Source organism: Doryrhamphus excisus, linkage group LG5 (assembly GCF_037039965.1).
Source record: "Doryrhamphus excisus strain RoL-2023G ecotype Guam linkage group LG5, RoL_Dexc_Guam_v1.1, whole genome shotgun sequence".
Classification (NCBI taxonomy): Eukaryota; Metazoa; Chordata; class Actinopteri; order Syngnathiformes; family Syngnathidae; genus Doryrhamphus; species Doryrhamphus excisus.
The window spans coordinates 2,337,804-2,365,355 of record NC_136361.1 but is presented as its reverse complement, the minus strand read 5'-3'; the positions used below and the strand labels follow the sequence as shown (position 1 = coordinate 2,365,355).

General features: G+C 45.3%; 1 protein-coding gene across 1 annotated transcript in view; it reads left to right on the top strand.

Moving 5' to 3' along the window:
* The window catches only part of stau2 (staufen double-stranded RNA binding protein 2), a 59,388-nt gene that overhangs the window by 22,439 nt on the left and 9,397 nt on the right, over positions 1 to 27,552 (top strand). Inside the window, exons 10-13 of the mRNA XM_058059775.2 lie at positions 697 to 825; positions 1,258 to 1,315; positions 6,545 to 6,927; positions 15,171 to 15,284. Coding sequence (XP_057915758.2) covers positions 697 to 825; positions 1,258 to 1,315; positions 6,545 to 6,927; positions 15,171 to 15,284 — 684 coding nt within the window. The remainder of the gene's footprint in view (positions 1 to 696; positions 826 to 1,257; positions 1,316 to 6,544; positions 6,928 to 15,170; positions 15,285 to 27,552) is intronic.

The following is a 27,552-nucleotide window of genomic DNA, read 5'->3' as shown; positions in this document are numbered from 1 at the left end:
GATCCTCTTCTTTCATAAGTGGAACGGAGCTTCCCTAAGTATCAGGCAGTAATTCAGCCTCAAACCTATTCTCCATGCCTCTTTGATACGCGCATCAGGCCCCTGTGAATGTATGCGCCTACCTTTTGTGTAGTCCGCTCACTCTTCTTAAATTTCCTTATTGTTCCGTTGCCGTAAGCACCGGGAATGAAGCCAGTCTCTGTTTACTAATCTTTCGTCTGACGTCGCAGAAAAATGTTTCACCTTGCCTCCCTTTGCTTTTAATGAACTGGTTCTATTTATTATTTTAGGAACCGTCGTGTTTATTCAACCGGTCGTTCTCCTCTTTACGGTTTGTTTGATGGATTCAGACAAGCACTTAACGAGCATGTCGCAGCGCTTTAAGTAAACGCGCCACAGCCGCCATAATGTTATTTGTACAGCATAATTGTCTGTTTGCATTACAGAACCACGTTTGATATTCTCTCGGAAATATCTGCTTACATTATGCGTCAACAGATTTCACGTTTTGGGATCAGTGGGAAAACAAACATTTGAATTGGATTGCAAATGACATGAAGGGAATCTACGTATATGCGAGTTTTAGATGAAGATGCTTTTATTATGTGGAAGAATAATGTAAATAATGCATGTTGAATACAGGAATGTTAAATAAATGAAGCCATAACCAGTTCTGCTGCAATGTTGTCGTTGCAGGTGAAGGTGAACAGCGAGGTTGCCACGGGGACGGGGCCGAACAAGAAGGTGGCCAAACGGAACGCCGCCGAGGCGATGTTGCTGCAGCTGGGATACAAAGCGTCCACGCTCTCTCCGAATCCCATCGAGGTATTTGTTGTTTTTTTTCATCACGTCGATGTGATAAAAGCACTTCTTTAGCGACTCAACTCAGCTGTCACACAGATCCACAATGGCCGGGCCCCAGTGTCGCACACACACACACACACACACACGTGTGTTTGTGACTGTGTGTGTTTGTGTCGGCAAACACGCATACCATCACAGCAGCAGCACACTGAATGGGAGCCTTTGGAGGGTAACTAAACATTGACAACCCCCCCGATTAAAAAGCTGGCCGAGACGGACACTCTGCTCCTTAAGCGTTCTCTCATGTGAGCGCTCGTCTCTTTGTGGTCCAAACAGTAGGAAGGAACTTGTCTGACATGCGTGGAAAAAGCTGTCTGTTCAAGAATACATCTCTCTTACTTACCTCCACCCCCCACCCCCCCCCTCCCCCCGCCTCCCTCTGCATCACCACAGATGGACAACAAAGGCTGGAATGGACAAAAGGCGCCTTTTACCGAAGCGACGAGCAACAGTGAGTATCCCGTCACGTCTCTTTCCATTTCCTCCCCCGCCCCTCGTCCCCGCGTCTCCATCGCTCCCTCCGTCCCCAGGTGGTTTTAGCTGCCGAGACGGCCCGGCGTTTAATCTCTGTGACTGGTCAATGGGCATCTGACTGTCAGCTTAATCGGCCGTGCGTCCTCGTGGGGAGCCTGCGAATGCGGGGTCCATTCAGTCAGGCTTACAGGGCCCGCACACTGAGGCCCTCCGGGGAGTCCCCCCGCTGCCTTCCTACGCACAAAAACGCCAGCGTTTCACTCAGGATTAACACACAAGAGCCCGCATGCACTGCAGACGCATACCACGAGTTGATGCAGGCGATGTGTGCGAACATGTGACCAACAATTTGCCCAAAATACGCACTTCAAAATAAGGTAAAGAGCTCAAAGTCAGCCACAGCACGACCTGCTTCAAAACACGCGTGTATTAACCGTGTGTCTTTACTGCACGCTCTACCAAATCTCTTACACAATAGGAGAATACGCTTTCTTGTTGCACTTTGGCCGTTTTTCCAGATCTGCATGTCACACTGACTTGCTATGATTATCTCCTCAAGGCTGGAGGCCTCTTGTCTCCAAAACAAGTCCTCCACATGCTTATCACCTGATTCAAATAACCTTGGGTGTCTGGTCATTCGAGCGATAGCATTTCCTTGTTTATAAATTGAATATTTTTTAGAGCAAAGAACCTGTTTACAATTGTCTGAATACAGTTCTTAACATTATTAGAGCCCTCCAGACATGCAATAGCACCCCTATAGTCATAAGTGTAGGGAAGACAGGAAGTGATGTTGTGGGTTCAGAGTTCAGTTTTAGCTTGTAGCCCTTGTTAGGGATTCTTATGCCTGTTTTGAAATCATGCAAACCTTGTTGTTCCGGCGATAGTTTGGTGCTTGTGTGTCACAGCGAGTATTACAGAAGATGCATTATCTTTGAACGCATCTTCTGAATGTCTTATTTTTGTTCATTTAGACATTTTTTGCTTGAATTTAGGCAATAACAAAAAAAACGTAATTTGCATCGGTCAGTAGTATTTCTTTGCTGTCAATCATTTATTGTAAGACTCTGCTTCTGTTAATATTGGTTTTTTTTAGCCTCCAGGGATTCCCCTTTTAGTCCTTTCGCTGTGGGAGTTGAAGTCGTTTTTCCTCACGTATGAAAGCAGATGGAGAAATAAATAGCCAATGTGATGTGCACAAACAGATCAGTATTTTAAGTCCCAACGTGCTGTCATCGAACTGATCCAATGAGGCCGTTTGGCAGCGCTGCGGCGCCCTGACACAAACATCCAACCGCAGTCTGCCCAGGAAGTGAATGGGATATCGTACAGAACAAGACTCACCGCCGAATACCGTCGCTCAATGTTTCCCCAATCTGCAGACCAGAAGGGAGATGTTTGTCATTTGGTCCAATTTGTCAAGAGATCAATCTGAGACGGGTGTTTGTTGTTTGGCGGTTGTGGTTTGTTAGGGTAGCTCCAGCCAATGCCTGCCCAATAGCTCCAGACAAAGCCTCCTGGGAAAGGACAACTCCCCCCTTTTTCTGATTAGCGTCGGTTTACAGCCTTCCCCGATTTAGTTAGTATTTGACTTAACTATCCGCTGAATGGCTCACTGTGATCGCACCAGCTTTAAATCAAACATTTACACGTCATTCAAAATGGAACGGCTCCAACTACAATGGCTTTTGTGTGTCTGTGATGTGATGGGCGGCACAAGGGGGGGGTGTTTGTTGTTGTTGTTGCCTGTTGTCGTGATTGCCAGTGCCCAATAGAAACAGGAGTAGATATATTTCAATAACCAAAAATGCATCTTGTGATAATACTTTGCTATTTTCTCACTTTTCATGTTTTTTTTTTGTATTGAAACATTTGAAATCTTCATAATTTTCTCATTAAATTATGACTTAATTCTTTATTCTACTTTTTTCCCAACAAAATTTTCCCAAAAATAACAACTTTATTTTATTTCTCATGATATGACTTAAAAAATACATTTTCTTAATATTTCAACTCAATGCGACTAAAAATGACATTTTTTAACGTTTTTGTGTCATTAGAATACAACTTTTTGTCTTAATATTTGGACTTTATTCTCCTAATATCAGCTTTATTTTTTTCTACTGCTACGATTTCAACTAAATGTTCTTTTGGAAATGACTTTTTCCGCAACTTCATTTTCCACTTTTTCATATGACTTGAAAAAAATTATTTAATATTTCAACCTTATGCAACTAAAATGGCGCTATTTTGTTCTTATGGTACTCTTGTAAAATTAGAAATGTTGCATTTTTGCTATTTATTTTGTTTTCTTGTTAAATGATATTTTTAGAATGTAACACGGACCGCACATTGGACACCACTGAACTCTGGTAAATGTGAACTAGGCTTCAACATAACACACCCACTGAGTGTGTGTGTGTGTGTGTGTGTGTGTGTCCTTCTGTCCTTTGGCCTGTACGCGCCGCGGGATGCGGCACAACAAACCGGGTGGCTTCCAGGCAGGAAGGGAGCGCAAAAGAAAGAGAAATAAGAAGAGTGATTTTTCTCTCGTCTATTCCCATGGGCACAGCGGCCAGGCTTTTCACCGGAGTTGCCACATTTCATTTCCTGCTGTGCGCGTCCGTGTGTCCGCTGCATTGTGTGCATGTGTGAACTATGCAAAGGTTTCGCTCCGCCGCCGTGATTTATAGCAGCGGGCCCTATCTGTTTTTGATCAGTCTCATGCTTGGCTCTGGCTTGCCTCCAGCGCTCCCCTGGCCCACCGGACGCCGAGCATGGGCGGGACCCCTCCAAAACTGCCTGGAAACTTGCACCGCTCCCCCCCTCCTCCCTCATTCCCTCCTTACTTCTCAGCTTCACCCTCTTCTTCTGCCCATCTTCTGTTTTCTCTCACTTGCCCCCACTTTGCAATATGAAATTGCTCAGTCTCACGCTTCTGACGTTTTCACATCCTCGTATTCACACCCACACATGCATGCACACACACCAGCACTCACATGAATTACATTCCCTGCCCCCCCCCACCCCACCCCGCCCATCGTGCTCTTTGTCCACGGCTGATGTCATGTTGGCTAACATCTTTCCTTTTTATGAAGCTGCACGGCCAGTTTGTGTAAATTTAAATTCTTGACTGGAAAAGGGGGGTGTCATTGCTGGCGTGTGTGTGTGTGTGTGTGTGGCGGGGGGCTGGGATTGTTATAGCGTGAGTAATAACGGCTGGATTTCATCGCAGAGCTCCAGTGCCCACTCGGCTTGTTAACGTCGGGCGACGGCGTCTTTAGATTCCCGGAAACCTCAGACCCGAAGTACTAGCGCGCAAATGTCCGTCATCGTAACTCAAACAGGAAGTATGCTGTCAGTCATGCGCTTGCTCCAGCACTTTCTTCCCAGCTGTTGGTCCGTACACACAAATAAGCACACACACACACACACAGCTGGTCTTCCTGTCTGTGGTGACCTTGGCTGGACTTTGCAGGCTCCGCATGGTTTTCACATCCACTCCTCCCCAGCGCAACCTGGCTCCCTCGCTTTTATCCTCTCTCACTGCCTTCACATCTCCTCCTATTTGTCTTTCACGCCTCGGATTCTCCGCTCCTCGCTTTTAATCGCAGCCACGGAGTGACGAAAGTAGCGCGCCTTTCCTGCGTCCACCTGTTGCGGCCGTTTCAGGGCGATGATGTCAGAGCGCAGCGGGGAGACGCCAAGATCAACAGATGAGATTTATCGAGGCGATCTGGATTGGAAGAGTCTGGGAGAGCGGCGTGGAAGCGCGGCACGTCTGGATGGAGCCGGGTCTTGTGAAAGAGGAGCCGGTCAGACAAAACAGATGCCTTGGCCTGTCCGATGCAAATCACACGGGCCGTTTCTTTGGTTGGGCCGCCCAAAGCACTTGCAGGAGGCCAAACGCTGAACCTGCGCTTTGTATGGACGTGGCGGCTCGTACATCCATCGTGGTTCACCAATCAGAGGGCAAAGAGTCCTCAGAATTTCCACTGATAGAATTTCCTTTCACGGCACCTTGATTGTTTAAGTATGATCCAGCTATCATCAATGATCAGGTGTCATGGCGCCGCTCCACACATTGAATTCACACGAGAAGAAGCCAGAGGAGGGGGGGCAGTGTTTAGACCAGGGGTGTCTAAAGTGCAGCTTCAGACCATTATTTGTATTTTTTTTGGCCCTTAGCTCCTTCTAAATACAATTGTGCAAGAAAAGTAATTTTACAAGAATTACAATGAAATAAGCAATAACAAGCAATTGCATACATTAAAAATACATTTTAAATATGAAAGAGGAAACCATATGAGAAGCAAAAAATTAAGTTGCAATTTTTGTAAAATTAGGTTAGGGGAAAAAGCTACATTACCGTAATAAATTATGAGGGAAAACATTTATGTGTGCATCTCCAGGCTTGACGGTGTCACAATACCACATAGTTGCACATTACTTACAGACACCTCATTCATTAGAATGGGAAAGTTTCTCCACATTGTGACTGGTGATGTATGTTGACTATAAATCCCAGTACCAACAAAGCTACAAAAAGTAGGAAAATAGGCGACTATTGACAACCTGTAATATTCCTAATCCTTTATTTATCTGTACAAAGCACTGTATGAGCTGCTGGCACCAGCATCATTCAAGCATGAATAGACACTACAAGTTCTGCCAAACCTGAAGAAATTCCGAGTATTGCCTCATCCCTCCCAAAAACCTTATTTAGAAGCAGTGGTTAAAGCTAACATGTTTCATCAATATATCATCAATACACTGCAACAGAGTATAAGGATGGATGGCCCAAGTTGCTTCTGAAGTGGTCCTGGAAGCTCGGTGAAGGATCACAAACCACATCACGTCCCGGTTCTCCTCCCTCCCTCCCACTGTTGAGTTGAGGCCTGATTCCAGTTAGCAGATAGCGCCGCTTCTCATCAGTGATGCAACACCGCTTGCGGTTCCGTGTGAAAAAAAGTCTTTCCCCGTGGACACGCTCATCGAGCCTGGAGCTGCCAAACCAGAGAAAGTGATGGAATGTCATTTTAGAAGCCAACACGCACACACACACATACACACACACACCTGTATGCACCAATGAAGTTGTGTAGCCGTCATTTCTGTGGTTATTGTGACGTTTCTTTTCTTTTGACGTCATCCCAAAAGAAGCATCCGGAATTGTTTTTTATCATCCTTCTTCTGTCTCCCCCAGCCCAGAAAGGTCTGCTCCACCTCAGCCCGGACGTCTACCAGGAGATGGAGGCCAGCCGGAAGCAGGGCGGCAGTGCCACATCCCCTAACGGCGGCGGCGCCGGTAGCGGCGGCTCCATCAACTACCTGGCCTCCAAAGACGTGAATAATCCATGTGCCGCGCCACCGGCCCCGGGACACACCCCTCCGTACTACAACGCTCCATCCTCCTCTCCCGGCCCGGCGAGCACCATGGCCAGGGAGCTGCTGCTAAACGGCCAGTCGCAGACGGCCGCTGACGCTTCTGTGCCGCCGGTGAAGGGGAAGAGTCCGCCCTTGGCCTGTGGTGGGTCTGTGCAACCCGCACAGCAGCTGGAGTACCTGGCTCGCATCCAGGGCTTCCAGGTGAGCCACAATTCCCGATGGATTACTAACATATCATCTCTTTCCTGCACACCTACTTTGCTCAATCCATATCAGTGTAGTTGCACATGACTTACAGGTATAGTCTCAAGGCAGAAGAGTATTATTAGTCTGACCTAACAGAAGGCGTCTGGCATGCTTTGTCTATACGGTAAAAAAGCAGGCTTCACTACAGATCTTAAAACTGTCTTATAGGGGATCGTACTCAACTAATGTCATCCATTAGGACATCAGCCCAAGACTTTAAAGTCCTTATCAAAAACCCATCACACACACTCCCCGCCCCAACTCGCTCCAACTCTCCTCACGCTGTGTGGTCTTAGCTAACCTGCGTGCTTAGAAGACGCCTCCATGCTCATCATTCAAAACCTGCTCTATAAAAACTCGGGCCGGCTCCCCGTGTATCGGAGCACGTGCACTGAGCATGTGCGGCGGCGGGTGAGACGTCGCAGGAAGAGACGTTCAAAACACTCAATACGTGGACGTGATTGGCGAGCGCGAGAATGAAACCTTCATAACTGGACGTCACGCCATCCAAACATGGATACCAGCAGCTTGAACATTGAAGCTGCTTTTTATCACTTTGGGGAGAAATAGTTTATCTTTAAACTGCTCAGGGTTCCTTCGATAGGCCTTTGTTATTTCTCTGAGTGTGTGTGTGTGTGTGTGTGTAACCCGAGAGAGCTGCCTGGCAAAGCCCAAACACACTAGTCCGCACAGACATCCACGCAGCAGGTTCTGTTTCATGGAAATGAAGAGTCTTGTTTTGTCCACGTACGGACTCTAATGTTCTTTGGAGACACGGCGCTTTAACCCATGGCTGTGACTGCCGCCATGCATGAATTTGAGGTAATAAACACCTCCCAACGTGAACATACAGTATTTCCGAGCGGGGTAATCCAAGCTGCAACAATATGTGTTTCATTGAGGGGATGTCATAAGGAAACCCTCTGGTTTAAGTCCTATGGACTCGATGCCAAAGCGTGTTTGTAGTCTAAACACACACCACACATTAAAAATGTCTTAGCGAAAAAAAAATGCACCACTCTTGCTTTTCCGCTAGTCAGACTCTCGGTGACATGAAGTCACAGACACCGGTGCAGTTTTTTGTGTGTAATGCGATGATAGCATCCCGGTGTGATTGTAATGTAATTATGTTATCCAAGTGAGAGGATTACAGCCGCTGCTCAACAATGCAATGAAAGCAACCAACGCAAAGCTGGATGAGCACTCGTGTGTTGCACTCGTGCCAGTTTGGAGTAAGGATGGCGGAGCGTGTGTTTGTATTTGCTATTAATCTGGCTGCCGTGTTGTTGGCACCGCGGGTTGTGTGCTGGAAGCGGGGCAGAAACAAAGAAGCAGGCGGTAATAAACAACACATGGATCCAGGATGAAGTCAGAGGCCCAGAACCGATCCCCCCCCCCCTGTTTCTCATTGCTTCCTTTTTTTGTTTTTTTGGCTTATCTGAATTTAATCGTCCGATATTGCCGCTGGTTGAAGGCCTTGACCGTGCCGTTGCCACCACCGGCTGCTCATTTACGGCGTCGTAATACGACTTAATAGCGCCATCACGCACCGCAACCACTTCCCTTTATGAACTTTTACCTCCTTTCGAAGTGAGCGCCACATTTTTATGTAGATGATCTATTCTTAATGCTAATCTAATGATCATTATTTGCAACACTTGATTCTAAGTCGGCCATGGCGTTAAGACGTGTTGCCTTTTGACTGACGCAAGGTGGTTAATAGCAACATTTATTCTTACTGTAATCTTATTCTGTTTTGTGTATGTTGCTGGACGATAACAGTAGTTCTTTTTTCATATATTCTTTAAAAACTGTCATATATGAGGGATTGCTGCATATTGTTCAAATACTACCATTGTTACAACTAGTGTTTCTCAACTGTTCATGTTTCCAAAAGCATGATTGTATGCTAATTGCTTCATTTTAATGAGCGCTTTAAAAGGTTACACAACCTACATAAGTTTGCATGGCTAATTGCTTTTCGCTCCAGTGATGTAATTATTCTATGGTGCCGGAGTGCGTAATGGAAAAATTACCTTTTTTTTAATAACATGAATCATTTATGACAAGTCATGGTCCTGCCAGATTAGCACAGCCGTGCCACGCAATAAACGGTACAAAAAAGTAACTGGCAGGTGAAGCGAGTGCTGCCTCCTTTCAGCGGCAATTAGGAATTACAGCCATCTCGACGCTGAAGTTTGTAATGGAAAAAATACAAAATATGTTTTAGTATGATTGAGCAGGACACTCGAAGTCAAAAGTTCTGGTTCTTTGGACTCACAGTCGGTCATTCGAACCGTGCTCATCGGGTACACTTCCCCTCTGGCGCATTGGGAAGACGCAGCGAATTGGTTGCACACCCAAGCCGATGGAGTATTAGAATAACCGTAATGCGATACCTTCTTGTCTTATAGCATGATGAGAATCAGTTCCTCAAGGTTCTTCCCCCCCAGCACACGTTGGAGAGACTCTCAACTGGTTTGGGAACACCCCGGGATCTGCTGGGTAGAGCGAGGTGAAGTAGTCGTGGAGAGGGAAGTCTATGCTTCCCATCTCGGGCGGATGTTCTTGTGAACCCGACCTTGGATAAGCAGAAGACAATAAATGGTTGGATGGATGGTGGAGGAGTTGAAGCACCTCGGGGGTCTCGTTCACGAGCGAGCCAAGAATGGTAAACGAGACGGACAGACGGATTGGTGCGGCATCGACAATGATCCCTTCAATGATACCTTCATCTATGGTCATGAGCTTTGGGTAGTGACCTCAAAGACAAGATTGGAGCCCAAATGAGTTCCCTTCCTCAGATTTTGGGGAAAAGCTCATTTAGGAGGAGTCCGGATTATGCCGCTCGGGCATCTAGTCTGCTGCCTTGGGATCCTCAAGGAACGGCTGGGAACGGAGTCTGGACTTCTCTACTTGGGCTGTGTCCTCCTGACCCAACTCCGCATAAGCAGAAGAACATGGATGGATGGAGGTGTAGCAACCTGATCCTCAAATTGTTGCAAATTGAGGTCAGACATGCAGGATATTAACTTTTTAGATGCGTCACATCCTCCGCCTTATCGACACGGATCAGCGTATCATTCCGTGATCCTCCCAGTTGGTGTGACTGGATCACATCCACCGTATCATCATCCGTCCACCTGCACGGCTCATCAGCTAAAACGCCGCCAGGATCGCAAACAGTTATGCTATCTCGCCATCAGAGGCCGGCTTGCCAAATAGGCCGGACGGAAGGGAGGACTGGAAAAAAGGCCATATTAATAAAAACACCGTCCTTGGCGGGCGGCTGGCGTTGATAGCCTCTCAGTGCCGTTCCCAGGATTTCTCACACTCTCGCCTTGTTTGTTCTCTTGTCCCTCCGCTTCCTTCTTTGGCTGTGTCGAAAAACCACTTCAAATGGTGCCGACCAGCTCCTCTGCCTGCTTGGCAATGGAATCTCTTTTCACTTTTTTTTTTTTTTTTTTTTTAGACAACTTCCTCATCTCCAAGGCTCATTCCTCTGTATCAACATCAAACGCCCCATCTTGTCATCATCTCACTCCTCGTCTCTCTGTTTACTCTGGAAATTGTGTTAGAAAATACATTTTGGGAAGGGGGCGGCTCATCCCACCCCATTAGAGCGTGATGGCTTCCAGCTGTGCGTTTGTGTAGCATATTTGTGTGAACAGCAATCTTTGGAAAACAACTTTTGTCTGCGATATAGATCAGTGAATGCACCGTGGAGCTGCCTACACGGTGGCCTTGTGCGTGTGGAAAAAACCAGCGATGATGTTTTTACACCACAATCAAGCCCATTTGCAAACATTTAAAGCACAAAGCGGCGTAATTTGTGTTTACCTTTGTTCTTTTTTTGATTGTGATGCTACTTATTGATCATATTTCTTGCAAGTCTTTCCAAGAATCCACATGGGAGGGCCGTTTCTTTAGAATCCAACATTTTTTTTTTTTTATGAGCACATTCTCCTCCATTTTTCTCTTGCTGCAAACATTTCCCTGAGCGCCTTCATGGTAATTGAACGATTGGACGGATAACAACTGTTGTCTGTGCCCAGTCGATCCGGACATAAAAAGACTGGCCGTAAAAAAGAAGTCAACATTTTTGATTAATGGCTTTTAATCTTGTGTGTTTTTCTTTTTCCTACAAGAGGAAAACCAAATGTTGCACTAAGAGCTGATTAGCGCAGCGTCATGCGTCCCAAACTCCCAATCAAATTACGGTCGTCTAATCAGCATGTTACCAGGCAACCGGCACGGACTCATTAGATGGAAGATGATTTCTAAATTAGGGTGATTATGACTCCAAATGTGGCTTTGACACAAAAAAAATTACATAAGCTACTTCCTCGGACAAAACGAGAATTAATTTATTTTCCTACCATTAATTCCGCACCCCAGAATGCAAATGGTAATTTACGTCTATTCCCATGACTGAACCCCTCCCTCTGTCTGAGACAACATATTATACACATAATATCCATTTCTGGTAGATTAAAAGTTAACAGATTCCATTTTTATTGGCCAATTTTGTGATTAATTGAAACAATCTTCAGATTAATCGATGAAGAAAATAATCACTGAGGCTAAAAACTGTTTGTATTGATAGTTTTTTGACACGTTTCACCCCCCTCCCTCCCTGCTTTGCTCGTCAGAAGCTGGCTGCCGTCAGCCGGACGTCACCGCCGCTCATTGGGAGGCTGGTCCGGGTCCACCTTGGAGCGCTTCCACCCCCGCCATCATTCGGCACCACTCTGCATGTTTAAACCCCTTAATGGAATCACAAATCAGCACATTATGGTTTGATTTGGCCCCTTCCAGGTGCCACTCAGTGGAATATCTTTTGGTTTGTACAGAACCTCGCCACATGGACTGCCAGGCGGTCTGACACGTTAGAGACTCCGTTCTTCTCCTGCTGCTGCTTAGAAAGGATGCAGGTGGATGACTCGGCATGTTTCTGTTAAATAGTACATTATACTTATATCTCGACTGTGTTTTTACACATGCTAAGGGATTATAGCAAATATTCATATGGTCAGCAGTCCCTCGTTTAACGCGGTTAATTGGTTCTGGACCCGACTGTGATAAGTGAATTTCCACAAAGTAGGATTTCTTATTTATAAATGGAATATTTTCATAGTTTGAACATAAATATGGCATTAGAGCTCTCTGGACATGAAATAACACCCCTATAATCACATTTACAAGCATATTTCTAACTTCTCAGAGATCTTAATGGTTTAATGCTCGTGGTTTTGTGTCGAACTGGAGCTTATTTATTTGCTCCTACTTTTTCTCCGTGTTTCGGCAATTATTGATGGTTTGTTTGACTTGTTGGTCTGATCAAGTGCGTCTAAGCTTTGTCTTTGCAGCATAAAATGGTTTTTAAAGCGTTTTGCATGCTATTGACCGTGTTGTTGCAGTTTGAACAAAGCATTTGCCGCTTGACCGTGTATTGATCAGTGGCTTCATCGCCCTGATGGTTTGTTTTGGTCGTGTTTGTGTGATAATGTACACGCGGGCCATTCCACTGGCTGCTTTTTTAGGCAGAATAAGTGTTTCCCATTACATGCATTCTTAGCTGCCTTTTTCACAGACGTGTTCATGTCTCACGTAAGGATTATGCAAAAAAAAACAACTAAAAAGTGCAGTTTTTCCTTTTAAAAAATCATTAAGTGGCCTCATTTTGTCTCCACTTTTTTCTTTATTTTTGTTGTTTTGCCTCTCCCGGTACCAGCTGTGTTTTCCTATCAAACCACTTCCCCTCAGAGTCGTGAAAGGTGTATTAACCATGCACTAAAAACACTCCTCGACCCAAAAGTGGCTCCGCTAGAACCCCTAATTGCTTTTCACCAGCATTCCTCCAGCAAAGGGACTTGTTTGCTGTTATTATTTACTTCTACCTTTGCACACGACCACACGGCTCGGCCATGTGAAAATCCATTTTGCCCTCATTGCGACGGCGGTTGCGCTTTTATTTACTGCATGCTCGCGTTTGTTCAGAGGAAGAGGAGCATTTGAGTCGGAGCCAGCTTTCGAGGCCAGATGTCAAGAGGTCGTTCCACATTAGTGCTGCCGATCAATCGCAGGCCTTGCGTAACTCTCCTCCTCCTTTTGTCTGTAAAGGAAGTGGATTAGAGGCTGTTTTTTTGAGCGGAGACCTGGGATGATTAGTCGGGCCTTTTAGAATGCACGCACTCACGGATGCCTTCCAAACATGCAAAGAATAGACGGTTTGTTTTTCAGTCGATGCTCGTTAGTTCCGTTTTCTGCCAAATCGTCACAAATAAAGATGACGCCACGGTTCGAGGCGGGCCTCGAAGGAAACCCTGCACTGAAACTATTCCATCAACAGACCGGCGTGAAACACGGACCTCCAGGTGATGATTGGTGACCTGCCAAATGAAGCGGTTTTCCAATCCGGAGCCGTGTGATGTTTATTTATACAGTCAAATAGTGTGTCACTTGGCACCGTGGACCCACAACAGCGAGGTTCCCAGATTAAAATTGCTTTACATGCCAAATTACATCAAAACACGCTTTAGGTCTTTAGTTGGTGTAGAGCAGGCAGAGTGTTATGACTTTATTCCCATTATATAACATTTTACCCTGCCTATATTTCTTCACACTTTATTTAGTTTAGTTTTTTCATATTACAACTTACAAAATAATATTTAAATCACCATGCTTTTCCTTTTTTGCTGTTTTTTAATTTTCCAAATATAATATTCTTCAAAAATCTTCATATATTTTTTTCTCAAAATATTCTATTGACGTATTTTGATTTAATTCCCTGATAACTTTTCCTTACCTAAGTGTTTGAAAATGTACAATTTTATTGTTTTATTTCTTGTATTATGGCGTTTAAAAAAACGTTTTTTAAATAATCGGCCTTCTGCTACTAAAATGATATTTTTCCTCATATTATGAGTTGTTTATGATTGTTCTTGTGAAATTACAGCCTTTTTTTCTGCATTTTTTTTTATTTTCTGCTTGAAAATGTTCTAATTATGACTTTATTTTTGCAAAGTAACTTTTTCTGCGAAATATTAAAATATGACGTCATAAAATTAAGAGTTAAGAGTACATATTGTATATCTTTCACTGTAAAATTACTGTACATTTGGGCATACTTTGGGGGCTGTTACATATATAGGGCAAAATCAGCCTTGGGCCGCAAATGGCCCCCAGGCTGCACTTCGGACACCCTTTGCGTACCCGTACATTACCAGGCAAAATAAAGTTATTGAGGTCTCCCTCATACCTTCCTCGCAAAGCCTGGACATTTTATTGGAGATTAACCTGTCAGAAAAGGCTTTTCCCGCAGCCCATTTTCAGTATTAATCACTTGTGCGCTCAGCTGAGAGCATTCCACAATGGAGTGCATGTGAGACTCATGCGTGTAGTTTTACCTCGTGTTGCGTTCACTGCGCGTGCGTTGACTTCAGTATGTTTTAATTCAGAGCCTGCGTGTATTCCTGTCTAAAGTGCCATGTATACTTCAGTGTCAAAGATGGCGTAGGACCTGACATAATGACAAAGATTTGGAGCCAGCCGTCTTGTCGCTGCTCTCTCATCTCTGCTGTCTGCTATCCACATTCATTCCCGCGTTTGCAGGCCGCCACGATGCAACAGGTGGCGCTGCAGCCCCGGGAAACCTTCATCTGAGCCTAAGCCGCCTCTTGAAAAGAATTAGCAAGAAAACAAATCCGATTTGGATGCCATGAGGTGATAAAACGTGTGCACCGGCGACATCAACGCCACGCCTCGGAAGTCATCGTACTATCGCTGCTACTACGCTTGATGGTTTTCACTTTATTCTGCTTTTTATTAAGATGCCTGCAGCTGTCACGGGTATATGTAGGCCCGAAACACACACACACACACACACACACACACACAAAGTGAAAGCCATGGAGAAGCAGGGCCGACAAGCAGGCAGTGCTTGGATCTCGGGAGCAGACTTTCCCAGAGGAGCATCCTGTCATAACAGTCCTGATTGCACGCCATTCAGGAATGCCTGCAGAGTTAACCTCTCGGTGATGACGGGTCGCGAGTGATGTCATACCCACCCCCAACCCCCCGAACCAGCCATTGACGACTCATCTATGCATGAACGTGGTGGGGGGGGGGGCTGTCTACAAGCATGCACCATCGCATTAAACCCCCTCACCCCCCGTCTTGTCTTCCATCTCTTCCAGGTGCAGTACAGTGACGCGCAGAGTGGCAAGGATTTTGTGACCTATCTGACCCTCTCCCCCGTGCAGATGACTTTCCACGGCACTGGGAGCACCCTCCAAGCTAGCCATGACCAGGTATGTTTTTGCTAGCGGGCGCGTGACGTGCGGCGCATACAATACGCTACGGTATCCGACTGTGGTGTCCTAACTTTATCCATAGAGGGCCACATAGTGACACATGAAAGCATTTGCCACGTTGATATTTTGTAAAACATATTTTGTAAATATGCTCGCTCAGCTTTGTTATATAACTTTTAACAAAACATAATAAAATTAGGGAAAAATTTAATATTACATTTTTGAATGCAACAGGGACCAATCAAAAACGGTTACACTATTATAGTATAATAGTGCAGTTTTAGGCTTAAAATACTAATACATTTGATCCCCAGTTAACATGACATATGAAAGTGAAAGTGAAATTTTAATATTACATTTTTGAATGCAATAGGGACCAATTAAAAAGGTTACACTATTATAGTATAATAGTGCAGTTTTAGGCTTGAAATACTAATACATTTTACACTATTATAGTATAATAGTGCAGTTTTAGGCTTGAAATACTAATACATTTGATCCCCAGTTAACATGACGTATGAAAGTGAAAGTGAAATTTTAATATGACATTTTTTAATGCAACATTGACCAATCAAAAATGGTTACACTATTATAGTATAATAGTGCAGTTTTAGGCTTGAAATATTAATACATTTGATCCCCAGTTAACATGACATATGAAAGTGAAAGTGAAATTTTAATATTACATTTTTGAATGCAATAGGGACCAATTAAAAAGGTTACACTATTATAGTTACACTATTATAGTACAATAGTGCAGTTTTAGGCTTGAAATACCCCAATTAACATGACGTGTGAAAGTGAAAGTGAAAGTGCACTTTATGCTTAATAGCTGTGGGACAAAACGTACCTTGCATTGAGATTCCAGCTGCAGTTTTGTGTGACCTTCATTCTGGGAGTGGGTTGGGGGTAGGTGGGGGGGTTGAAATCGTCCAGAGCATCTTCACACGTGGCATCTTCAACTTTTCCCCTCCCGTCTTGGTTTTGTCAGTCCAGCTCTCTCTCGCCTCGTCCTCGTATTCAAAAAGCAGCCTCTTTGTCTCGTGTTGGCCAAGCAGAAAACCACTTGCTTACATTCTATCATCTAAACATAGGACGCCCCTTTGTTCAGCAGTCTTCAAAGCTTTAATAAAGGGCCAGCCCCGTCCTCAATGGGGACGGCTGACAGGGGGCTAGTGCCGCCGCCGCCGCTAGCTGCGAGCCAAGCCAATATAGGCCAGGCAGGTCTGCGTCCACGGGACCTGTTGTTGCCAGGAGCACTGGGGCATGACCGACTGTTAGGGAAGGCCTTTTCTTCTGCTGCTCTCAGTACAGTGAGGAGTGCGCTCACAAAGGGAGCGCCCAACAATGAGGGGTCAGCATCAGCAGCCCCCCGCCAAAAAAAAAAAAAAAAAAAAACATCGACACTTGAACAAAGAAGGCCAAAAGGCGATGCGGGAATTGGTCGCTTTCCCAACATGGCCATGCGTGCTACTGCCGGGATTGGTGGAGAGTACTGTTGCGCAATATATACATTTTTAAACCCATACCTAAAGAGACAAATAAGGATTTGACCACCCGTACCTATTGTTTTGTCCTAATCATATATATCATGGCATGACCACTATCAGGAGGACCAGAGTATATAAGGGAGGGAGCCACCTGCTGTGGCCCAGTAAGGTGCACTGTATCGGGATACATGCTCCGAGCAGCCGGCGTGCCGCTACGGAGGTCTTGAGAAGTGGAGTGTAAAGCAGGAGGAGCCACTTGGTGTGGCCCAGAAAGGTGCACTGTATTCGGACACGCGCTCCGAGCAGTCAGTTTTGTTGGCTAAGCTTTTTTTGTGTGCTCGATCGCTTAATACATTTCTCTACACTTTGAACATGTAATTGTGTCGAAATAAGTGGCTCGCGCCTTAATGACCATTGGAAAATGTGGGTCCCCAGTTTGAGACCATTTGAGAACCCTTGTTCCAGACATGAAATAACACCCCTATAGTCATCTATTTCCCAATATAGTTGACATAAGAGAGACAAATATATATATAAGACACAGCATTGGGAGCATTCCAGTACTTCCCGCTGTGGCTATTTCCTCATCAATGTAACATTACTGACACCTAGTGACCAGTCTAGAATACTACAGATCCCAATGTATTTTGAATGCGTCTTCTCAAATGCTTTATATTTGTATTTTACTTAATTTAACCATTTCTATGCTTGGAAATGTTTCATTCAGACCAAAAAATAAAATGTTTTGGAAAAAAAATCAGTATAATCCTAAACGAAATGATGAAATTAGTCGTTTTAGATGGTGAGAATCGATCGGAATGGTTTTTCCCGTGCCACATGTTGGGCTTGGCATGCGCTCGCTTCCTCGTCGCACACACTTTGCACTTTTATCAGCACAGCTAAGAGATGATAAATCTTGTCGAGCGTGGCTTCTATCAGATAAAGGCCGTCATTAGCGTCTTTCCCAAACACCGCCATTGATTATGTACGGCGATAAATGGGAATAACAAGCAAACTAATCTTCTCCACATCTCGCATGGCCTGATATAGTATGTAGGACCGACCACATCACACGGATGGACCACACGTCTCTCATCATGTGGAGTTATTCAAAGAGAAACCACTTGTACAACGTCAGTTATTGACTATTATTGCTTATTATTGCCTATTGATGAAGAGCAGATATGTCATTTCAATCTAGGCTCTGTTCTTCATCCACAGACAAGAGTGTGCATGCATGCCATAATTCCCAGCTTTTTTTCGGCAGACATTCCCAAAGGGACAGTATGTGTTTGCGCGTCTTAGAGAGCCCGAGAGTCTTCCAGTCTTCGTATGCCATCCACTCCGTACCATCTGCCCAACACATGTGAGCCCTTAAGACGTGTCCTCCAGCCAAATATGCTTCCTTTTGCCAAAAAAATATGATTCATTCATTTGAGTTTATGGAAAGGAGACTTGGTGTTTTTTGTTTATATCCTGATTAGGCACAATATTGGCGTTAGAATCACATATTGGGAGGGTGGACATCATTTGAATTTGAACGATTCTGGATCAGGTTCCTTGTTTTTAAAGGAAGGTCCCACGGAGTCCCAGAAGAAGTGGGAACTTTTTGGGAATTCATATCTTCTCTGGTGCTTGTCCACGTCTACTTTGTTGGCGTTCTTGGCTCGTTCTTCCCGTCAGCCAAGTGGCCATGGAAACTAGGACTCCAAATAAAAACATTTGAACGATCCCGACAGAAGTCCGGGTTCCCGTTGATGCCCGTTGATTGCTTTTGCTTCTGCCGATAATGATATATATTTTGTGAAATGGATCCAGAAGTGTAAACCTTCCCCCACGCCAACTTTCCTGCTCATCACGCTGATATCGAATATCGATACAAGCCAATATCAAATATCATGATTTAGCTTTTTAAATGATAACATGAAAGTAGGTGGTTTTTTTTTTTTCCTGTTTGTTCCGCAGAGCTGAAGTAAGTCTCTGGCAGTCGGTCTGTGGCGGCAGTGGGTCACCGGGGGGGCTGAGGCCCACTGGGCCCGATGTGAGGTGTCGCTGATGCAACATGAGCGGCCAGCAATCGAAGATGACAGGGGTGACTGTTGTCTGCCACCAGACTCTCTCTCTCTCTCTCTCCGTCTCGGTGTCCAAGTGTGCGGACCTCGCATTGCGTGCGGTCGCGTCCTCAGCTGAGCCGCCGCCGCCGCCGTCCTCGGGGTCCCGTCTTTCTCCGATTTGTCAGCTGCGGCTGCTCGGCTTTTTCACAGCAAGGACGTATTGAGCTGATTTCCTTTGACGTGCAGTGGATCGGGATCAAGAATGTGCCGTTATGACTTTGTGTAACGATTTAGTTGCCCACAATTAACGCTGTAATTAAGGCAGTTTTTAAAAGTTTAAAATTATTGGCGTGGGGGACAGGTGGATACAAATGTTAGCAAAACTAGCATAGCATTACTGGCTTATTTTAACGGCAATGTTTGCAGATTAGCCGAAGAGAAACAAACTGATTAAAACCGTCAGCTTCCGGTTTGCAGATGAGTGGTGGACAGCAGTCTTTATTTTAAGACGTGTGGTGAAGCCTGTATTTTTACATGCATGGAGGGCTCGTCTCGGAAGATGTTTTGGTTGGTCTGAAGCAGCCTGTGGGAGCGCATGACTGTGATAAGGTCATTAAGAAGGACATTTTGCATCACACATTTGATTAAAAATGGCACTTTGACATAAAGATGTAGAAATTGTATTTAGTTATGGTGCTGTTGCTAGGCAGATTAACATTGGATTTTGTTGTGGAAGACCACTTGGATGGTTATGGATGGTCAGTCGAGGATGTCTAGTCGTATCAGTGGACGGGACCGATGTCACGGCGTGATGACTGCCGCGACGGTCTTCTCAGACCCCCCGTGGAGCTCGGGAACAGCAGGTGAGGGAGCGACAGAGCCTCGCGTTTGATGTCCTCCTTCCCCACCGGAGCGCAGACGTTACCCCAGGCTGGGCTCCTCTCAGGGGGTCCTGCTGAAGTGTTACCCAACCAGGCAGGCAGCTGTCGGACAGCCTCTGCTTATCTGTCTTTGCTCTGTCTGCGCTTTATATGCCCGAACACGGCACCTGGATGGATCCTAAATCAGTGTACGTGGTCCCCATCTGCACCGACGCTGGCTCAACGCAGGAGGGATGAAGTCATTCAGGGAGGAATTGTGTGGGAATGCTAAATCCGAACATTTAAATATTCTGGAAATGTGTTGGAATACTGTACATTAACCGACTGAGGACTGAACCAGTCCTCATTTTACAATTTTCCAGTACTGTGACATCTCCATGTTGACGGTCGCTTGTTCGATCCTCAATCCATTCGGCTTAATTATATATTTCAATATTCAATATTCCATATTTTTCAATTTCAATCAATTTCAAGTTAATGTACATCTAACGCTACATGTAAGATTTTGCTTATTCTGTTCACGGGTGGCGTGACTCGGGTAGTAGTGGTCGTGACTCAACCCGATTGCTGGTTCGATCCTGACATTTCGACATCCATTCTACATTTCATTTTCTGCCCCCCATTTTTTAAGTTATTATTGAATCTGTCTAGTTTTGCTTCAGAGAACATTTAAGTCAGTTGATTTTTTAGTTTTTTTTGACTGAGGGAGCGTGACGGCCAACCATGTGCTTTCTCCCGCTCCACTCATTGGGGGGGGGGTTTCATCATCAGACTATTTGGACAAAGCCTCGTTTTGTTATTTTCTCATTTCCTTCCGTGATGCATGGTCAGGTTTAAAGGAGACCGTAGGAGGACGCGCACGTCGGCCCAGCGTCCATCCTTCATTGTAATTAGCTCGCATGAGAGATACACCTCCCCACGTCCTCCCCCGGAGAAGCTAGTTACCTCTCCTCCCTTTCGAGCACCCCCCCCCCCCACCCCCCCCCCAGCGTCAGAACCAAGTCAAGCATGCACCGCACCGTCCATCACTCCACCACATGCCCCCTTCAGGAAACACCCTTCAGACCAGAAGATTAGCGAGTGAAAGAATGATGGAGGAGGAAGGAGACGGCTTAACCCATCCAGGGAGGGGGTAGAAAAGGGAGAGGGGCACCTTAAAAAAAAAAGTGGAGAGAAATTGATAGAGTGGGGATGCGAGAGATTGATTGATTGAGACGGGGGTGATAAAACAGGAGTTTTTTTTTTTCCCACAGTGGGAGAAGAGAATAAACATGAACTTGCCCATTAGGAGACTTGTTGATAGCTCCCTGTGGTCCTTTGCAAGCATTAGCATGTCTATTAAGCGCTGACATACCAGGGAAGTGAATAAACACACGTGTTCCACTTGAGTTGGGCCGAGCTGGCTGGCTGGACTCTTGGTGTTGCAAGTGTGTCTCGAGTGTTGATGAAGTTGTTTAAATCGACTCGACCGACTGTATGACAGCAGAAATCATCACTAGAGCCTGCCTCAACTTGGATTGAGTAGGATTTTGCACAGAAACAAATTCATTTTATGAAAATAATTATATAAAATACAAAAAAAAACAGCAAAAAAGCTTAATGTCATGAGAAAAAATATATATTTTAATACTATTAACACTAATAATATACTTTTTCACCTGTAACACTAGCTGACATGTGGATTGTTTTTTTTTATAAAGTAGCATTCCGTAATAATAAGTTGAATATTTTTGTAGCTGGATCATCAATAACCTGCTTACCGCTTTCTAAATACGGGTTTTATTATTATTATCATTATTATTAATCATTATGAGACTTTATCTAGACATGAATGCGTTTTGTGCATTGTCTATTGCCATTGGTGTGACATTACTGACACCTAGTGTCTAGTGTAGAATACTACATGAGTCTTCTGAATGCTTTGAATGCCATTTATTCATTTCGCCTTTTGTATGCTTGAAAATACATCAAATTTGGCTGTAGTCAACCTTTTTTTTTTTTACTTTTCTGTGCAGTACTTCCTGTGTTGGCTATTATCTCATAAGTGCAATATTACTGACCCCTAGTGACCAGTGTTGAATACTACACATGAGCTTAAATGTGCGTTTTTTTTTATTCAGCCATACAACAGTGATTATTTATTCATGTATTTTTATTTTTTTTAGATTTTTTTGGAAAACTTTATTTATTTACATACTGTAGATTTATGTACCAATATATATATATTGTTATGTAACATCTCTGCATAGCTGCATGTGTTGATTTTATGTGCGAATACCAGCAGTGTACATTGAAGTGGTGTAAACCAACACCGTGCAAATAAGTGATACTTCTCAAATCAGCATTCGAGCGTACGAATGTCGACTCTGTGCCGTCGCACCTCAGCGAGGACGTAAAGGTAACAAAGGTGTTAGATTCATTATCGCCTCGGTGCTAAGAGGAGCAAGATGTTTAGCCAGCGGCTCTGCAACCATCAGCCTTGTTTTAATCGGCGTGTGATTTCCCACACGCGCGCATTTCGCATAGATAAAGCTTTCCCAAACTGTCGCACCTCCCTTTAATCATCACCGGCGGGAGGCTGAAGCCAGCCAGGCTTTGACTGCTCACCTGCTCCTTTTGTAGCATCTTTGCCTCATTAGCCTAATGTCATTTGACACCCAGCGATAGCGCCACTGGCTGAAAAGGTCCCCGAGATAAGGGCCGGCGTTCTAATCTCTTGCCTCTGCCTTGCAATCTCCCCCGTGACAACCTGTGATGTGCGTCACCTGTGGAGAAAACACCTTTTCTCCCGCCTCCGCACGCCGCTTTTCACTCTGCAAATGTTAACATTTTCTGCTTTGTTCTGTGATCAACGTGATGGAAGCTGGTTCCGTGTCTCTTATTCGAAGTCGTCGCTCCAATATACAAACATAGCAGACTGCTGGTGTTGGTGCATCCTTGTTGGGTCATTTGGAATAATGACAAAATCCTGTTTTTGTAGCTTATGGTGTGGAAAAGCTGGGGCCCACGAGTGGAACACAATTACATGATTGTTAAATTATTTCATTTCATTTTCTTCTGCTTTTCCTCGCGAGGGTCGCGGGCGGGCTGGAGCCTATCCCAGCTGTCTTCGGGCGAGAGGCGGGGTACACCCTGGACTGGTGGCCAGCCAATCACAGGGGCACATATAGACAAACAACCATTCACACTCACATTCATACCTATGGACAATTTGGAGTCGCTAATTAACCTAGCATGTTTTTGGAATGTGGGAGGAAACCGGAGTACCCGGAGAAAACCCACGCATGCACGGGGAGAACATGCAAACTCCACACAGAGATGGCCGAGGGTGGAATTGAACCCCGGTCTCCGAGCTGTGAGGTCTGCGTGCTAACCACTCGACCGCCGTGCCGCCCCTTGTTAAATTATGTGTTGTTAAATTACCTGACTGATGGATAATAGACAAAAAAACTGTAGCTTCCTTTTTTATTGATGCTATATGATACATGCATCTATTATATATTTAAGAATAATTTCTAGCTGCTCCCCCCGCACGCCTTAAATGTATCGGTCTTGCATGGTCCGTGGACCCATGACGTCGTGTGACCAAACACCATCCGCATAACAGAAAGACAACAGCTGTGCTGTGATTGCAGCCAAGGTGTAACGTGATCCTTCCGAAAGGAGCGAGAGACTATCTCCACCACGGAACGTAGTTTTTATTTTTTTAAGGGTGTGTCTAATGCACAGCTACTATTAAAAAAAAAAAAAAAAAAAAAAAAAAAAAAAAGTCTTGTTCCATGACAAACAAAAGGAATCTGCTTGGAGCGCAGAGTGTACCACTCACTGCTTCAACCCAGTTCGGGTGTGAAAGAACCAAACCAAACACCAAAGGCCCCATCGAGAACATGAATAGAAGTCGGGACTACAAATCAGCGCTCACATCAAATACCTGCAGTTAAAGTTTGGATTGAAACACATTCCTTATCTTGGTTGCAGTACCGGTAATTACACTTGTACTCGTTTCCCCCACAGACTTGAACACAACCAATTATTACAATCTGCTAGAACAACAATCACAATGATCGCTGTTGTGGTTGCCATTACTTCCTTGCCAAGGACGGTGTTTTCCCTGCGGGGTTACACAGGTACGCGTGGTATGTTGAAGAATTTAGGAATTTTTTTTTTTCCTCTTTGTGGTTTTGTGGAGTTTAAAATCTATCACTCAAGTTCCCCAGCCGTGTAAGTCGCCTCCCACCCAGAAACGAGTAAATCCCATTCTTACAGGACGCTATCGGCAGCCATGAATCAGGCACCGAAATGACTCTTCACTGTTGAGCAGCAGGTACCGGCGCTTGGGGTGGCGGGAGTCCGCTCATTAAAGCCCCGTGTTGGGGATCAGCGCTCTGTGGCAGCACACTTGAGTTATGGAGATGAGCGTAACGACTGGGGAATGTTTTTCTGTCTGTCTGAGACAACCCCACCACCTCCGCCCCCCCCCCCCACCCCCTCCTTGCCCCCACCCTCCCATCGCCGCTCCCCCGCCGCCACCGCCTGCCTCTCATCTGGATGTTAACGCATTCTCAGGCCTCAAACGGCAGACATTTTGAAACACTCAAAAACAACAGCCACATCGGGGGTTAACACTAGTTACGACTGAGGTGTCACACACTCCTGCGGTTTGTGTAAACACTGTGTGTGTGTGTGTGTGTGTGTGTGTGTGCGTCATCACAGCAACTCAATGATTGTGTAAATAAAACAAGTCTTTTGCATGCCTCGGCTAACGAAATTACTCGTGTTCTTCCGTGACTGTTTACAAATGAAAACTTAGATGTTTTGGTTCTTCACGTACCCGACAAAGGCGGGGTTAAGCCCTGCATGCTGAGCGTTTGATCAAGTGGAAAGTATTGGGAAACTACTGCATAATATTATTGAAATAGTAGTAGTAGTAGTACAGTTTTTTACATACCACTATACTAGTGTAGTGGTACACGTTGCTGCCTTTCATGCAAATGCTGTGACACAGCCGGTCAGGAGAACCAGAACACAGAGGGGGAGGAGAAACCTGGTGTGGCCGAGCAAGGTGCACTGTATTCGGGCACATGCTCCGAGCAGCTGGTGTCATCCCACGGAGGTCTCTGGCTAATTTAGTTTAGTTAGCACTTACTTCATTAGGCTAACTTTGTGGTGCAGCGTCCTTCCTCTTAAAGGGAATGTTCTACAATTAACCTCAGGGAGGTTGGGGGGGTTAGAGGAGAATTATCTGGCGCTCCTAGTTTTAAGCATTCCCGGAGCTTATTTGGAGTTTTTTTCAGAAGGCTTTATAGGCCGAAAAGGTGTGTCCCATTACGTGCATTCTTAGTTGCCTCTTTTTTTTTAGCTGTTTTTATATCTGTAGAACGCACAGAAAAGATACATGTTCAATTCTCACATAAGGTTTGTGGATGATGGGCAAAATGTAGCTTTTAAGATGTGCAACTTCACCTGCAGTGCGTCCATGGAAGGCCGCGCACACGAACGTGACAGAGGGGCAATGGCCGCTGAAACGATGCGATTAATCGCGCAGCCTCGCTGAGTGACCGCTGAAATGCTGTGATTAATCGTGCAGCCTCGCTGGGTGAGATCCATGCTGCATTCCTTGCAGTGGACCACCTTTCTGATTTGGGACATTGTCTCTAAATTTCCTCAAACGAAATCTCATTCCTGTTTTCACGGTCTGTGTGTCCAACACAGGACGCCCCCCCCCCCCCCCCCCCCACACACACACACTCGTACACACACACCTCCCCAGTGCCCACTGAGTAAATGTGGAACCGTGTGAGCCTCCAGGAGGACTTTGAAATGAGACATGGCCGGGACATCAGAGGATTCTGCCATTCTCAATGAAGCTGGCTTGATTTATAAGAGAGACAGGACTGGGGGGGGGCAGAGTGGGGGGGGGGTTTCTAGAAGCACACAAGGCTATGAGGTCTTCCATTAGTACCCTGACCCCTGTTTCATGCGACCAGCCACCGCATGAGAGAAGAAGAATGGAAGGATGGATGGTGGACATGTGGGGGGTGGGGGTGGGGGGGGGGGGGGGGGGGGTTCTCCCTTTCTTTTTAACCGTAGAAAGTCTGCTATTTGCATTTTCAACTCAGGGCGGCAGAAATGAGAAACCCAAGCTTCCATCATTTGTCAGCGGCCTGGGGAGTCCCGATCCTTTTTCTCTCAGTCCTAACCCCCCCACCCCCACCCCTCCACCCCCTCCTTCACTTTTACGGTCCTCCTTACAGTTTTACCATCTGCAATCCAATTAGTTGGCTCTTAATCAGGTGTTAAAGTGCAGCACCTTCCTGGTGTTTACTGTCTGTTTGCAATGCTGTAAAAAGGTGTGAGGTGTCTCATAAAAACATGCCCACTGAGGATGAAATAGTCACCCCCCCCCCCCCCTCGCTAACGGCATCAGGAGCAAAACACATGCTTATGGACCAGCCAGGGCCACGTAGTGAAGAATGAAAGGATGTGGGGGCGCTTGGATATTTTGTTAAGAAGTTATGGTGGACAGTACATAGTTTAGTAGTTGTAGCTTTATGATTAGGTGGCAAGAGTCCATTAATATCAACTTTTTTTTAGTTTGTAATTCTTTTTTTATTGGTAATTTTCCAAATATTTCAACCTGTCTCAAGTCTTCGGGAATTTTCTTCTTTATTCTTACAATATGACTTTATCCCCAACCAAATTTTTCATCAATTAGAATTTTTGTTTTTTCGTAATATTACCACTTTTTAAAAATACTTGTTCTTGTACCATGAATTTGTAAAATTACTGCTGTTTTTTTCCCCGTTTTTTTTTTTTTTTTGCGGTACGGTGGTCGAGTGGTCAGCTCGCAGACCTCACAGCTAGGAGACCAGGGTTCAATCCCACCCTCGGCCATCTCTGTGTGGAGTTTGCATGTTCTCCCCGTGCGTGCGTGGGTTTTCTCCGGGTACTCCGGTTTCCTCCCACATTCCAAAAACATGCTAGGTTAATTAGTGACTCCAAATTTTCCATAGGTATGAATGTGAGTGTGAATGGTTGTTTGTCTATATGTGCCCTGTGATTGGCTGGCGACCAGTCCAGGGTGTACCCCGCCTCTCGCCTGAAGACAGCTGGGATAGGCTCCAGCGGTAGAAAATGAATGAATGAGTTTCCTTGTTAAATAATATTTTTAGAAAGCCATGGCAGGTCTGTTTGGCTCTTCTGGTTCAGCAGCCAGTCTCCAAAAAGGTCATGTGATCTATCGTCATGTCTCATAACATTCCTGACGCCTCGTGACCACGATACTACATAACTCGTCTTTCGATCATTTTGGACTAATAAGACATAGCCTAGCACAAACCTTGTCTCTCGCCTCCAAACGGGCGGGAAGAAGGTTCACTCTGTGCATTGGTTCCATAGAACAACGGCATGAACGGAGTGATGACTTTTGTCAGACGGGGCCCTTAGCATACACACACTCAGAAGAGTGGAGCCTCGTTAGGAGCAGCACAAATTTATCAAGTTTGCAATATATCGTTTTGTTGTTCTTAAGATCTGGTCTCATTCTCGTAGTCCCGATCTCGTCTCGTGTGTCCCGTGACACCCCCACTGCAAACAACACAATACTAAACATGTCTTGTGTTCCATTTTGTTCCTGGAGAAGCGTCGGGAGTGTGTTTTTATTCTGACCATGCCCGAGTCCGTTGGCTTGCTCGTCACGTCATCCCCCTCGCCGCTCGCAGACTTAATCCATAACATTGCTTTGCTCCTGCCGAGATTCCTCCCTCGGCTTTATTGCTCTTCCCTGAGACCCCTGCCTTCTGCATACAAGCCACGGCGCTGCACCAACATTCAGGGAAGG